Source organism: Molossus molossus, unplaced genomic scaffold (genome assembly GCF_014108415.1).
Source record: "Molossus molossus isolate mMolMol1 unplaced genomic scaffold, mMolMol1.p scaffold_m16_p_15, whole genome shotgun sequence".
NCBI classification, from domain to species: Eukaryota; Metazoa; Chordata; class Mammalia; order Chiroptera; family Molossidae; genus Molossus; species Molossus molossus.
Genome location: NW_023425350.1, coordinates 15722195 through 15737417, shown reverse-complemented (window position 1 = coordinate 15737417; position 15223 = coordinate 15722195). Strand labels below are relative to the sequence as shown.

Here is a 15223-nt window from a genome sequence, read left to right as displayed (position 1 = left end):
CACCTGTGCACCAGTGACAGAAAACCAGGGAAGGACACCAGGTGTTTGCCAGAGTCAGTGAGGGGGGCAGGAGACCGGTGCAAGTGGGAGCGATTGAAAGCCACTTGCCTCTAGAATCAAGGAGCTGCCAACTCAATCGACCCGCTCTTCCATGGAGTCAGTCTTCACAGACGGGACCCAACCCGGCAGGGTAGAGGGCTAGTTGCACTGAGCTCAGGGGAGAACCCAGGGCATCGGGAGCATCTGCCTCCCTAACCAGAGAGGTACATCAACACAGAGCTGTGCTCTTCCAAAGTCATCGCCAGATGAACCAGAACCCAGAGGTGGAGCCTCTGAGGTGCAGTGGCACCGGCTTGTACTTGATACACTTATGCTCAGGGCCAGGGCCTACTCATGATGGAGCAGAGGGGGAAGGGAAGGGCTCACAGAGGTCCCGAAACTGGCATCCTGACCCTGGGGCAACTTAGGCCAAAAGCCGCCAGGAGTACAGAGGAGAGAGGGCAGTAGGGGGGATTTGTGCTTAAGTTGTGGACCATCTTCCCTTGTCTCTAAACCTGAGAAGTACGAGTTGTCTGTGAAGCTCTGTAGCGGGGTGTCTGATGGCGTTGGGTCACCATGAAGGCCAGCTTTTGATCCCATCGTGGGGATCCCAGCAAATGCCCCCCAGGTCCAGGGGCACACTGGGGCCTCTGCTCCTTTCCCCACATACTCTGCACACTCAAAGGCAAGCCATCCCCATGCAGGGGTCTGTCCCAGAGGACCCATTTCCAAGTGTGTCTCCCCTGGATTCAGAGTGGCTATCTAGCATCCTCAGAGGCAAGTGCCGCTGGGAGTGTGGCCACTGCAGACCATGGCTGGCCTGAGGGCCGGGGTCAGCATTCCAGCGGTGCAAGTTCAAGCGGGAGGTCAGATCTTGGGCCGCCAGCCTTTGATGAACTGCATGATCTTCTTGACCTGAAGCTTGGTGAGGTGGAAGTCGTCTGCCAGGATGTCCTCACTGAGCTGTACAAAGATGCTGCCATCGATACGTTCTCGGGCAAAGAAGCTCACCACGTCCTCTGAGAGCCCGATGAAACGCAGGCTGTGAGAGACCTCCTCCAGGGAGAGTGCGGACAGGTCAGCAGGGGGCTGCCAGGCGGCATCCCGGCCTCCCCAGCCCGTGGCACCATCCCGGGGACTGGCAGGAGGCGCTTCTAGGCGCCCTTGGGTGAGAAGGAGTCTTGCTCCACCTGCCTTGGGCCCCTTCAGGGCCGCTGGTGACAGCGGGGTGGGGACCTGCCGCAGCACTAAACCTTCAGACTCAAAGGCCTTGGGGGGTCCAAGTGGTGAAAGGCAGGGTCCAGGCCCAGGCACCCCCACGGCTCGGGGCTCCTGACAGCGCAGCAGCTCAGGCTCTGGAGAACCACCCTGCCCCAGCTCAAAGGGATCATAGGGCTCCAGGGCTGACTCCTGCCACTCAGAGGAAGAGGAAGAGGAGGTGGGGCAGGAGGAGGTGGGAGCAGCTGAATAGGCCTGGCCTGGCGAGCCTGGGCCTGGGGAATACGCAGGGCTGGAGGTAGCCAGGGCCCCCAAGGCTGTTGTGGGCCCAGAAGAGGAGGCTGCTGAAGGGCCTGAGGGGCAGGCAGGCCCGGAAAAGGGGTTGAGAGCTCCAAATGGAGCAAAACGTTTCTGAGGGTGAGAGGGCTTGAGAAGCGGGCAGCTGTGGTAGGTCTTGACAGGGGTGTCGGCCCCCAACAGGGAGGCAGCTCGACTGCGCAGGGGCTCTGCGAGGGCCCGCGAGGCCTGGCTGGGCTGCGTGGTGGAGGGCAGGGGTCCCGGCGGTGGGCGGCTAGAGGACTCGCCCACTTTGCAGTCTCCCCAGGTACATGGGTAGCAATAGAGGGAGTAGGCATCTGGTGATGGGGAGCCACTGCCACTGCGGGAACCTGTCCTGTGGGCAGAGACAGACACATAAGGAAGGGTAAGGCAGAGCAAGAGAGTAACGCAACAGGGTCACACACATGACACTGCCAACCACCACTCTGCCGGGTCTCAGAGGCTGCCACTCCGATCTCAGCAACACTGGCCCGCGCCCCAGCCCTGAAGGCCTGAGACTTTCTGGGATTGCCCTATTCTTTCTTCAGGCATCCTCAACCCCAGGAAAAAGCAAATGAAACTGAATTACATAAAAAAGTTTAAATAGCAAGGAATACTTCATCCTGTGGCAGAGTCCCACCTGGAAGGAACCAGAGCAATGTCCCCATCCAACCCTCACACTTAGGAAAGGAGCAAACTGAAGCAGGACAGTGGAGAGCAAGTGATGGGCCAGGCCCCCGACCCCATGCCCTCTCCCTCCATACTGCTCAGGAGCATGCACCCTTTGACCCTCAAGCCTGAAGTCTCCCTCTTCCTCAGCACTGACCCTTCCTGCTCTCCCCTGCCTCAATCCACCACAGGATAACCCAGGACCAAGAAGAAAGGGGCTCACCCATCCTGGAGGCCAGAGGAGTAGTAGGAGAGGCTGGAGCTGGGCGAGTGGACAGGCTGCAGCTTGGGGAAGCGTGGGGGCACTGGGGGGCTGCCAGAGAGCCGGCCACTGCCATTGCCACCCCGGGGAGGCACAGGTGGGGCGTTGAGAAGGCGGCACTCCTCCTTCACCTGCAAACAGAGGGACGTGACTCCACCCTCCGCCCAGGCAGCTGACACTCCTTACTTTCCTTTCCACAACTGAGACTAACACTTTGCCAAGAGGCCGCCTTGCTTTACATCCCACCTCCTCAACCAGCCCTACTCCTTCTCGTCTCTCTGGCCTGTTTAACTCCTCAAGAGGCCACAACACACAGTCTCCTACTGCCTTGCAAATCTATCACGAATTGTAAAAAAAAGAATATAGAAAAATGGATTAAAAAACAATCAGAAAAATAGACATTCCCTCCTCAAAAACAAGGGAAAGTACACGGGGGGTGGGGGTGGGAATGAAAGGATCTGCCCTCTGGATCCCTTCCTTATAGGTCAAATACTCCAAGTGGACCATGGGATGTTAGTAGGAGTTGTCCGGATTCTGTGGACAAGGCCGGTCGGGAAATTCTGCACTAAATACAGAGAACCAGATTTCCTTGGTGAGATCTTCTCAGAGCCTTTAATATACCAGTGCTCTGTAACCCCAAAGTGAAGAGGAGTGGAAGGCCGGGAGTCCTACACACATTTTCTAAACTTATTTCACCATGCAACTTCTTTTCACTGGGCAACTTATGACTGTTCTGCGGAACCTGCTAGGTACCACTGTTCTGGACTCATGGCAAGTTTTCTGTGGCTAGAGACCTACTGGCATCTTTGACCCACAACTCCCAATGCCACTGTCCCTGGCATCCCCTACTACAAGTGCTCTCGCGACCCTTTCCCCTTTTTCTTCTCCCCTTGCCCTACGCATTGGCCCCTCTGTCACACTGCAGGGACTGAACGCCCAGGGGAATTTGCTTTTCAGGCCCAAACGGGACCCCCGGGCAGGCCCCTCCTGGAGGATAGGGCTCGGCGCCCTGCCTCCCACCCTTCGTGCCTCGTCCACTCACAGCTTCGGATTTGGGAGGGACCGGAGGCGGTGGCGCCTCGGGCTCCAGGCGTGGCGGCCCAGCGCCCCCGAAGTTGATGAGGTCGGGCCCCGGGGGCGGCCCGGGACGGCCCTCAGGTAGGCCCTCGGCCGCCTGGTGCGCCCACAGCTCCTCGTAGGGGATCTCCGCGGGTGAGGTCGCGGGCTCCGGCGCGCCGGCCCAGTCGGGGCTCACGTACTCCTGGTCCCCGTCGCCCGGTGGGCTGGGGGCACGGACGAGCCCGGGGGCTCGCGGGGGCGCGGGCAGGCAAAGGCGCGCGCGGCGCGGGCTGGCACAGTCGTCGGCCAGCTCGGCGGGCGCCTCGCGCACGGCGGTGGAGTACTCGTCCGGATCGAAGCGCTCGCGGCAGTAGGAGGCGCTGTCGCGCACCAGGCGCTCCACGCGCGGGTCCCCGGCCAGCAGGCCCTGCGGCAGAGCGAAGCGCGGCGTGTCGGTGAGCAGCAGGAAGTGCAGCGGCGCCGGGCCCTCGCGGCGCAGCGCCAGCCCCAGCACCACGGTCTTGGAGATGATGCTGACCAGCTTGTAGCAGTGGCCCTCCCGCACTGGGTGCAGGTCGTAGGGGTTGCGCGGCGGCCGGCTGGGCACCAGCACGTTCACCGGGAGCCGCACCCGTTCGATGATGGCGCGCACCGTGTGCTCGCCCTCCTGCATCTGCAGCTCCAGCGGGCTGCGCGTGCTGAAGCGGCCCTGGCACTGGAAGGGCAGGCTCAGGCTCTCGTTGGTGCGGTGGTTCATGCAGATGAGGCAGGGCATCTTGCCTTTGATGGGCCTGGCGCCCCCGCCCGTGGCCCCAGTGCCTCCCGGTCCGCCCACCCCGGCCAGTGCCCCGGCCCGGCCCAGCTTGCGCAGCAGGGTGGTGAAGCGCGAGCGCTCCTTGGTGGTCTTGGCGCACAGGATCTCGGCCTGGCCCATGAGAGTGAGCTCATCGCCCGCGTGCAGCGTGAAGTTGTACACCTCGCTGTCCTCGCTGAACTCTCCTGACACCACCTGGGGAATCCCAGAAAAGGCGAGGCCTTAGCCAGGGCCCATGAGGGCAGCCTAAGGTGCCCCCCCCCCCCCCCCCCCCCCCGGCTGAGACCAGACCAAGAGCACTTGACCGGAGGACAGGGGGTATCAGGGACCCAGGTACCATCCTAGAGAGGCCATCTGGTGGCTGTGCAACCTTAAATGAGTTACCTCTGGAGGCCTTAGTTACCTAATCTAATAACTTACTTGGAAAAGTTGCTCTAAGGATTAAATAGACTATATATAGTGACATACCTTGAAAATACTCGATTAAGTAACACCTTTCATCGTTATCTTTATAATTTGGGTGATAATAATGCTCCACACATTCCACAAAGCTATTGAGAAATGGGTTGATGGATAAGAAAAGGGTTTGTAAAGAGCTATCTGTACACAAGTGGAAGGCTGTTTGCACTCTGCCCCCCCCCCCCCCCAATCATCACCTCTGAAAGGTCCCAAGTCAGGGCAAGACCCTCCACACACTTGCTCTTGCTTCACCAACTTTTGCAGAAAGTTCTTTGGCCCAGAGGGTCATACATTCAGCTCATTTGTCATGGTCTGTTTGTGCCAAAGGCTCTCAAGGGGCAGTCAGAAGTCACACTGTGACACCTTCTACCTCCTGGACCCTAAGGCAACCCTCCAACTAGAGTCAGAGTTGCTCTAAACAGAAGGGTCAGCATGAGGGCACCATGCCTGGTGCCAGAGGACTGACCTTGACACTGAAGGTGATGGCTTCCATCACAAAAATGCGGTCAGGGAAGACACTGGCCACCTCCTCCACGCTGCTGAAGTACCTCACTGGCTCCCGCACATCCCGGGCCTGCTCCAGGAGCTTGAACTTCCCTGCACAGGAGGAAATGCAGGCTGCTAGGGTGGGCCTGCTTGCTGGGAGCCTGGCCTACATCCCAACAGACCTCGTGGCCTCTAGGTGTTGCTCCCCTCATCCCAGCAGCCCCTCTGGAACTCAGGTGGGCAGAAGGGCAGGTTTGCACCAGCATGGGGTGAAAGGAGCTGGTCAGTGGGCTCAAGCCTCGCGGGGAGGTGCACACAGATCCCTAGCAACTACAGACCAGCCCGCACCCCATGGAGAGTTATGGGTGTGTGATGAGGCTGGCAGCTGCCTTCCCAGAGAAACCCAAGTGCAACCTAGAACCCAAATGCTTGGACACAGAGCTGGCCTCTGATCAAACATCACTGTGACAGTGGGGATGCTGGCGGCTAGCTTGGTCCCAGCCTCACTCTGGCTTGCTATGACCCTAGACGAGTCCCTTCCTCTCACTGGACCTCCATGGCTTCATCTAAGGAAGTTGGGGCAGATGATATTGGGCTCTACCTGGACCTAGCACACTGTGCATCTACCCTGGGTTGCTGATCCACACTGATGCACTGGGCAGACCAGGGGCCCAGCCCCAGGTTTTGGAGGCCCAGGGAGAGCCACTCTGACCCCAGCTCTGTTCCTAGACCCTGCCTTCGTCCAACACTCAGCTTGACTGCCCCAGAGGCCTCTGATGTGAGCCCAGCAAAGACACCTCCCACAGATGAGGACTTCCCAACTTGCAATCCAGGGCTATGAATTTTGGCTGGCTTGGCAGATGGCCCCAGCAGACTCAGATTTTAAAGAAATGGTGATAATCCATACAGCTGACACCCCTGTGTAATTGTCTCACCTCACTGGCCCCAAACATTCTATGTGCCCACCACATGAGCACAGGGATAGGCTATGAACTGCTGACATCTGGACAGGTTGCTTCTTCTCAGGCCTGACAGAGAAGGAAGAGAGTCTTATATAGATCAGGGGACAACAGGCTGAGAGAAGATAAGGTGACTTTAGCTTCTATAGTCTTTCTGGTGGTTGCTTCAGTCATAGTCCATTCACTTACTCATTCCATAAATGTTTATGGAGCAACCACTGTGTGCCAGACACTGGGCTAGGCCCAACAGAGGCTGCAAACCTGGGTAAAATAGTCTGCTTTCCAAGATTTCCAGATATAGTGGGTGTGACAACGAGCACCCAGTGATGGCAGGATGTGACAAGTGCTACAACAGACTTGTGACAGAAGAGCTAGCGGACCACTGAGTTGGGAAAGTTGCCTGGCAGTTTGAAGTGATCTAAAGAATGAAAAGAGTTTAACAGAATGAACATTCCATGTGGAAGAAAGAGAATGAGCGAAAAGGGGTCACGAAAGCAGCTGCCTGCCCCAAATGGTGAGTGACTGGAAGGTGGGACTTGAGAGTGATGACAGGAGGTGAACTAGACAGCATCTGGGTGACGAAAGGCTCTGAATGTGAAGAGGCTTGTGGAAGGAGACTCATTAGACTGGGGCCACTTATGAGAGGCCAAAGAGAAGAAAGGGACTCAGGCCACCAGCCTGATCAGAAATGGAACCAGCAGAGCTATTAAGCAAAACTGGAAACCCGGGGGTTGGAGGGGGGTGGAGGAGGGTAAAGGGGGGATAAATGGTGATGGATGGAGACTTGACTTGGGGTGGTGAATACACAATACGGTGTTCAGATGATGTGTTGTAGAATTGTGCACCTGAAACTTGTATAATTTTGTTAACCAGTATCACCCCAATAAACTCAACAAAAAAAGGAAAAAACCCTGGAAACCCAAAAGAAACAGATTGTGTGGCAGGGGCTTGGGGAGCCCAGTCAGAAGTACGGACTGAAGGTCACCAGCCCACAGGAGGCAGCTTCAGCTGTGGGGCAGGAATGGTGGCTCAGAGAAGAGAGGGTCTGAACCCTTTGGAGACCCTCTTCCCAAAAAAATGCCCATAGTGTACTCCTAGCATGAACACATACCATTTGGTATATAGTGGCAGGGGTTCCTACAGCCCTCAAACCTAGCCAGAAACCGAGATTGAGACACCCCCTAGTGCAGAGTATGGAGAGCCTGCAGCATCAACATCTAGGAGCAGGAAGAGAAGTGAAAGCCAAGAAAAAGAAGGGAAAATACCCGGGAGAAAGCTGGGAAGAGAGTCCCTAGGTTCTGGCCTAACCACTCTGACACCCTGGTAGGAAGAGGCCTGAAATGTGCCACAGCCCTAGAGAGCAGAGGGATCAACTGGGAAGGGAACTGGAGGGAGCAGTGATTTGGGGTCAGGAAGCAGGAAGCAGGGTCTGCTACCATCCAACAGTTAGTGGCCCCTCTTCATCACCCCATCTCCTCCCCCATATCCACACACAAACCCCCCAACCACAAGCAGCCAGGCATGGAGAAATGCCCACTGTCCCCCTGTGGGGAGAGCTGGAGCCAAGTTAGGGCTGGAGCCAGGGGAGGATGTGGCAGGGAAGATCAATGTAACCATGGTAGCCAGCACCACCCCCTCAGCTGCAGCCTGGAGCCCACCACCGGTCATTACTGCAGGGAGGAAGGAAGGGAGACCTCCCAGGAGTGATGCTCTAGCCCCTGGAAGCCTTTTCCTCCCCCTCCAGCCCCTCGAGGGCAGCTTCCTCTCCCGCCTCCCCCTACGTGAGCTCCTAAGATCCGAGGTCCCCGCCACTCCAGGGACCTGCCCAACCTCAGTCGGTCCCGCCTCCCTGCCCTTCTTTCCCCGGAATACAACTGCGCCGGCCTGACGGTCCCTTCCAGACTGAAGCAGTCTTGCCTATCACCCCGCCTCCCAGCGCCTGACCCATGGCAGACGATCTGTAAAGAACGGTAGATAAACGGGCAAAGTATGGAGTCAGGACAGACCAGGTTGAATCCCAGTTCTGCCACCAATCAGCTGTGTGACCTTGGGCAAATTATTTAATCTTTCTGGGCTTCAGCTTTCCCATCCGTAAAATGAAAGCATGCTACTTAGCCCCCAGGGCTGTCTGCCGGTGCTCCGCAGGGCTCTCGGCCAACGCTGGGGAAGCATCTGGCCCCGGGCAGGGCCGGTGGGGGGCTGTCTCGGAGGATCCAGGTATCCCATTCCCTGAGCAGTGGGCCGCAGCCTGAAAACCCTGGTCACGGGGCAGCGCCCCCCACCCGCAGTCCTCCTCCCCTCCCCCACCTTCGTCGCGGCTCTCTCTACGGTCCGACGCTGGCCCCGCCACCCGGCCCGCCCGCCCGCACTATTATTAATTCATTAAGAGGAACCAGCGCCGAGTTGTGCACTCAGCTTCCTTGTTAACCCATCAGCCCGGCCCCTCCCCCTCCTAGGGGGCCTCGACTTCCCCTCCCCCATCCCGGCAGGCCGGAGCCGCCCACCGGAAAGGTGGAGTTGGGGCTGCGACATCCCTGCAGCCAGCTGTCACCCCATGACCACCACCGTACACACGCACGCAGGGAGCACCAAAAGACATGGGGGAAAGGGCTGGGAGCCCCCTGGGCCCTTAGTTCCCTAGAAGGCTCCGCCTCTTGGTTTCCCAGATTTTTAATGACACAAACTGAAATGGCCAATCCCTTAAATCACATTTTAGTCAAGGAGGATTTTTCTAATCTTTGCTTTTTTTGGAGAGAGAGATAGAAACATCAATGAGAGAGAACGATTGGCCACCTCCTGCATGCCCCTCACTGGTGATTTGGCCCACAACCTGGGCATATGCCCTGACCAGGAATCGAACTGGTGACCTCTTGGTGCATGGGTCCAAGCTCAACAACTGAGCCACACCGGCCGGGCTAATCTGCTTTTTCATCCCAAGAAGAAGACCTGGGACCTCTCCCAGGCTGAGAAGCTTCTAGCTCCAGCAGACCCCATTAAGGGCTCTCCAGGCCCAGGACAGGGCCTAGGACCAGGTCAAAAAGACACTTGAGAGTTTCCTAATGTTTTAAATGGGGTGTGGGGCTATGGGGGTACCAACTTCACAGAGTTATTGTAAAGGGCAGAAGTAGGTAAAGGGCTGAGTCCTGTCCCTCTGGCTTATGGGAGACCCAAGCACGGCCAGAGGGGTACACTGGTGCCAGGGAGGAATGGACTGTGTGTGAGCCTTCCCAGCTCAGAGGGTTCCCAACCTGTGTTGCGGGTAGAGAAAAAGAGGTAGCAGTTAAAACATAGAATTGGACAAGCTACTGAAGCTCCTGGGGCTGTTCCCTTGTGAGTTAAAAGGCATTCATAAGACTTTCTTACCGGTTAATGTGAGAATGAAATTATGAAAATGCCCAGCCCGGTGTCTGGAATGCTGTGGGACCCTGGGTTCCTGTGAGGACATCTCTGGGTTGAGACCACCAGACCCCTATCCCTCCCACACTGGGGACAACAACCCCTCATTGCTGGTATGGTGCAGCAAGCTTCTGTTCTGCCCCTTTCTGGCTGTGTGACCAGGTAAGTCACTTCCCTTCTTAGGTATAGGCCCTCTGTTTCATCGTGTGTAAAATGAAAGGGCTGTACTTTCCTTTTTTTTAGCAGCATAAACCTTTCTTCAAACAAAATATTTAATAAATGTCAACATCATATATAACACAAACTAAAGTGGAAGTTCATTAGCACAATCTTATTTAAAAGTCTAAAATTTTAACATTCACTAATAAAATCAATTAATGAAAACAATGAGTTTAACACTAAAATTGGGGAAATCAAGATTAAAAGCTGCAGGTGCAGCCAGATTATCAGCCTGAGCATCTCTTTGTTTCTGAAGATTTTTTAAAAATATGTTTTTATTGACTTTAGAGAGAGAGGAAAGGAGAGGGAGTGAGGAAGAGAGAGAGAGAGAGAGAGAAACATTGATTCAACAAACATCAATCTGCTGCCTCCCACATGCACCCCACCCAAAACCTGGGCATGTGCCCTGACCTGGAGTTGAACCGGCAACCTCTCGGTGCATGGGACGATGCTCAACCAACTAAGCCACACTGGCCAGAGCTGTTTTTGAAGTTTTTTGATTGCACAATACTGAGAAGATGCTGGCAGGAAGTGTTCTCTTTGAGGGTCTATACAAAAAAGGGTTAATGAGGCAGCTCAAGGTACACACCAAAGGTCTCTAGTTAGGATTAAGGTTGGATTTGTAGCAGTTTAAGAGTGTGGGTTTTGTTTTGATTTTACCCTCACCAGAGGATATTTTTTTCCATTTATCTTCAGATAGAGTGGGGGTGGGGTGGGGGGAGGAACACATGGACTGTTTGCCTCCCACACAATCCCAACCAGGGCCAGGGGCAACTGAGATACTTGCTCTTGACCAGAATCGAACCCGAGACTATCTGGTCCATGGGCCAACACTCCAACCACTGAGCCAAACTGGCCAGGATGAATGTGGGTTTTTCAAAAATCAGTTTAAAATCTATTTTGTTGTTGTTGTTTGTTAATCCTCGCCCAAGGATAGAGTGGAAGGGAGGAAGGGAGAGAGAAAGAGAGAGAGAGAGAGAGAGAAACATTGACGTGAGAGAGACACACTGATAGGCTGCCTCCTGCATGACCCCAACCAGGGCCAGAGGTCGAACCCGAACCCTGGTATGTGCCCATGACCAGGAATCGAACCTGCTACCCTTCAGTCCAAAAGCTGAGCCAACCCAGGCAGGGCTTAAAATCTATTTTAAAATAAAATGTGAATCAAAGGTTTGCAATCAGAAGTCCAGGGCTCCACACAAAAGTATGAAAACCACTGAGCCCTAACTCTAACCCTAACCCTAATCACCACCCTGCCAGCCCTGTCCTCATTCATCCCTTTGGATCCAAGGAAAGGCTAGTCACCAAAAGCTTTCCCAAGCCCTCCCTATCCCTACCCTCCAGCCTACCACCCCCACCAACTTTACAACAACTGTCCCTGGCTGGCACACCTGGGTACTGAAGGGGGATGTCAATCTTGGGCCCGATGACATAGTGGCCTTCCTCCAGGGTGTGGGCTGTCACTGTTGTCCACTGGCGGCAGGAGTGAATGAGCAGGATGTCTCGCTCACTGACGCCCTCAGCATACTCCCCTGGGGAGGGAAAGAAGGATAGAAGAGGAAGGAGACAAAAAGAGAACATTAGGAGGGGCAGAAAGAATAGGCAGGATGACCCCCTCGTCTTCTCACCAAGACTCGTCCTGGGGACAGCTCCCCATGATCCCTGTCCAGGTCAGCAATGCTCTAGATCACCAGCTCTGGCCTCAGGGCTGAGTCAAGCCCCTCTCTCAGGGCTCAGGCTCCTGATGGGGCCCCAGCCACCCGCCCAGACGTTGTCCTTCATTCATTATTTGATTGGACTGCCTGCTGTCCCAGGCCCTGTGCTGGGGCCAGGGACAGATAAGCGCAGTCCCTGTCCTCCAGGATCCTTTAGGCTCAGGGGGAAGTGGAAAGAGATGTGAACAGAGATTACAGGCCAAGTGTGAGGCTGTCTGGACTTACAGAGGGAAGGAGCAAACCAGCTGAGGGTGGGGTGAGGAAGGGAGACTTTACTGAGCAGCAGACACTTAATCTGGGCCTCAGGACCACCTGAATTCACAGGAGCAGAATTCTCAGCCCCCAAGTCAGTGCCTAGGCCAGGCAAGGAGGGTCTGGTTGGAGGAATGGAGAGAGCCCAGATGGGGCTGTCCGTCGTAGGTCCCAGCTGTGAGGGCTCCCCAGGGCCATGAGTCACGCAGGCCAGGAGAATGGCAGGGCTTTGAGGAGCAGATTCCTTGTTCTCTATGGGCAGTCCCTTTTCACCCACTGCCACCGACAGCCTCCTTCCAGGGGACCTCAAAGAAGAGGGGAGAAAATCTCAGATATCCACTAACCCATCTCAGAAAAGCTGTTTCTTGACTCTCCCTCTGCCATCCCTTCAAGCTCCCAGTCTTTGGAACACAGTGGTGACCGCTGGAGAAGGGGATGGACTTAGAAGCAGGGAGGGGGCTAGTCCTGGGGAAACTGCACTGGGTAGAGGTGCTGAGAGGGGCCTGGGCCCCGGAGGCTCTAACCCCAGCAACGGTATCCAGGGGAGCAGGAGGGGCTAGCCCAGCTTCCAGGAGGCTGGTGGAGCTGTCTCCTGGCTGCAGCTGGTGGGCGGGGTGGGGGTGGGGGTGGGAGATGCCTCCTTCCCAGCCCCCTCAGACACAACTTACTAAATGTCTACCATCCAACCAAATGGGAAATGGTTTACTCTGATGGCTGGGTACTCCTTGAAATGTATGGACTTGTTTGAGGGGAGACAGTGTAAAATGTGTTTAGGACTGTGGGGAGACCTGGCTCTCCCACTGTGTGTGTGTGTGTGTGTGTGTGTGTGTGTAGGGGGGAGTGTCTGAGCCCTCCTCCTGGAGCAGAGGAAGCTCTGCTACTTTGCAATCTCCTCTTAAAGCTCTCTTAATCCCCAACCCACCCTTCTGAACACCCACAGCCATGGGTCGTGGTCGCCAACAGATGAGCCAGCACAGCCACCTGGCCTACAGTGACAGGGGCTTTTCACCGAATGACACAACTCAATCCCATGGTCCCACTAAGGGGCCCCTTCCAAATGCATAAGGCACAAAGGGACCTTCAAGACACACTTTTGATCACATATTTACACTCACAGTGACCACAGCCATCACCATCACTGTCATAGACAGCTGGGCCATCACACCAGCTGCTCATTCACTCATTCATTCATTCAGTTGGTCACTCCACAATCTTTGTTAGGCAGGATGCTCCTTTCAAGGACCCTGCAGCCTAGTGTGAAGACAATACACTAACCATTGTATCAGGTGTGCACAGTAGGAGACAAGTCAGGGGTGCCAGAAGCATCAAGGGAGCCCAGAGGAGGCCTGACCATACTGGGGAGCTCAGAAAGGACCTCCCAGGAGAGGGAGATGCCAAAGAGGACGTGTGGAAGTGGCCAGGCATATCCATTCACATGCGGACATACGCAGCCTTGCTACCGACAAGGACTGGCTCGGGATCACATGCTGATGATCCGGAGAACAAGACATTGGGCTGCGGGGCACTCCTGTCCGATGACTCGCTGCCACGGAGCCGGCTCCCGGGACACGCAGCCGCTCACTGTGCCCACTCCTCGCCCTGCGGGTCGGAGGAGGAGCTGCCGGCCCCCGCGGGGAGAAGAGCCTGTGGCAGCGGGCCCCATTAGCATTCAGGGAAGCGAGTGTGCCAACGCGGGCCAAACCCCTATTCTTCTCACACACAAAACCCCCGGCCTGGCTGCCAGCCCCGGCTCCTGCCCCTCCCCCAGCCAAGCAGCCCTCCTTCCCCCAAACAGTCCCCTCGCTCCGTGCAGCCTCCGGGCGTCCCTTCTCGGGCCCCCATGCAAGGTCCGGTCCCATCAGCAGAGCAGCCCCAGCCCCGGGCCCCAAAGAGAAGTGGGGCAAGATGCGGTGGGAGGGCCGGGGGCTCTGGGACACGCCCGGAGGGAGAACTCGCTCATTTGGGCCTCTCTCGAAGTGGCCTGCTTGCCCCATGGCCGGAGATGCTCCCGGGAAGCGAAAGGAGGATAAGAGAAGGGTCCCAAAAGGGGCCTAAAGGGGCTGGGGGGCGGCGGCGGTGGGAAAGCAGAATACGAGGCCCCAGGGATGCGGGAGGACGGAGGTGAGAGGTGGGAGACAAAGGGACGGAGGGGTACGGCCAGGCAGGGGTCTGAGGGTGACCGGGAAGGGGATGCACCGACGGAGCGGCCGCGGTGGCTCGGCCGTGCCCTGGATTCCAACTGGGCCGGAAAACTCCGTCCCGGGCTCGGCCCCACTCCCTGTCCTGGTTTCCGTCCCTGAGCCCGCCTGCGACGCCCAGGACGAGGCGGACCCTCGGCTAGTGGGCCCCTGGTCTCGCGCGGAGGTGCACCAGGAGCTGCGCGGGGACCGCGCGGGGAGGGAGAGGGCAGGGGCCGCTCCCACGGCCCCGCTGGCGCCTGCCCGGAGAGTCCCGGTTCCCCGGCGGTCCCCCTGCGGTCCCCCGGTCGCCCGTCCCAGCACCCCGGTACCTGGCCCGAGGCAGGCGAGCGTTGGCAGGCGGCAGCGGCTGACGATGAGGTCGAGGGGGAAGGCGCCCATGCTCCAGCGCAGGCCGGCCAGTCCAGCCGCCAGCTTCTCCATGGCATGGGCGCCCCCGGGGCCGCCGTCCCGGGGCCCCGACGGCCAGTCCCGCTTGGCCCGGGCACCCGCGCCGGCCGCCACCTCCTGGGGCCGCGGCAGCGCTCCCCGCCTAGCGGCCCGGCCGGGCTGCGAGCGTCACGTGGCCGGACTCCCCGCGGGGCGCCGGCCTCCGCCCCCCGCCCCTCGCCCCACCCCCCAGCCCGCTCCGGCAGCCGCCGCAAAGTCCCGCCTCCCCACCGGGGCCCCTCGGCCCGCCCCCTCCACGAGCGTCCAGGTGACAGTCGGGGACCGAGAATCCGAGGCGGGGGCCTGGGGAGAAAACAGACGCGAAGCGGCATCTGCGAGGTCGGGGCATGGGGATCGGCCTCCCCTATCCCGCGGAGTGTGTCTGGACCCCCAGTCCCCGCCGGGAACGGCGCCTCCCTCCAGCCCCTGGAGCCGTGGCCTCGGGGCGTCGCCGCCCACTCGCGCCCGAACTTGCTCCGCTTCCCAAGGCTCCGGCCCTGGATTCCGCCGCGGCGATCCCAGCGGCGGTCGCTGCCTCTGGAACGCTGATCTCCAGCTTCACACCGCCCGGGGAGGCCACCTCGTTAACCCCATTTACTGACGAGCAAACTGAGGCTCCAGAGACAAGTGGCAGCCTTGGACTTGGACCCTAGGTTCGACTACAAATCCTACCGCCGTCCCCGGGGTCGCCCGCCGCCACCTCAGCCCCACCGCAGAGCGCCGTCCCCGTC

The 15223-nt window shown here is 57.8% G+C and overlaps 1 protein-coding gene across 1 annotated transcript; it reads right to left on the bottom strand.

The window, feature by feature from the left end:
• Positions 1-906: 906 nt before the first annotated feature.
• GAREM2 (GRB2 associated regulator of MAPK1 subtype 2) lies at positions 907-14486 on the bottom strand. The gene is made up of 6 exons (XM_036263467.1): positions 14375-14486; positions 11290-11430; positions 5305-5435; positions 3549-4574; positions 2468-2637; positions 907-1930 (listed from the first exon to the last, which is right to left on the bottom strand). Exons 1-6 carry the CDS (start codon positions 14484-14486, stop codon positions 907-909), a joined length of 2604 nt encoding a protein of 867 aa, XP_036119360.1.
• Between the last annotated feature and the right edge of the window lie 737 nt (positions 14487-15223).

What these genes read in the sequence shown, in the direction of transcription:
- GAREM2 (XM_036263467.1), bottom strand. Translation starts at nt 14,486, where the DNA reads ATGGAGAAGCTGGCGGCTGGACTGGCCGGCCTGCGCTGGAGCATGGGC. An exon ending in CCATCACCTTCAGTGTCAAG is followed by an intron (nt 4,575 to 5,304) that starts GTCAGTCCTCTG and finishes GGGATTCCCCAG; the next exon opens with GTGGTGTCAGGAGAGTTCAG. An exon ending in TCCCTCCCAAATCCGAAGCT is followed by an intron (nt 2,638 to 3,548) that starts GTGAGTGGACGA and finishes CTCTGTTTGCAG; the next exon opens with GTGAAGGAGGAGTGCCGCCT.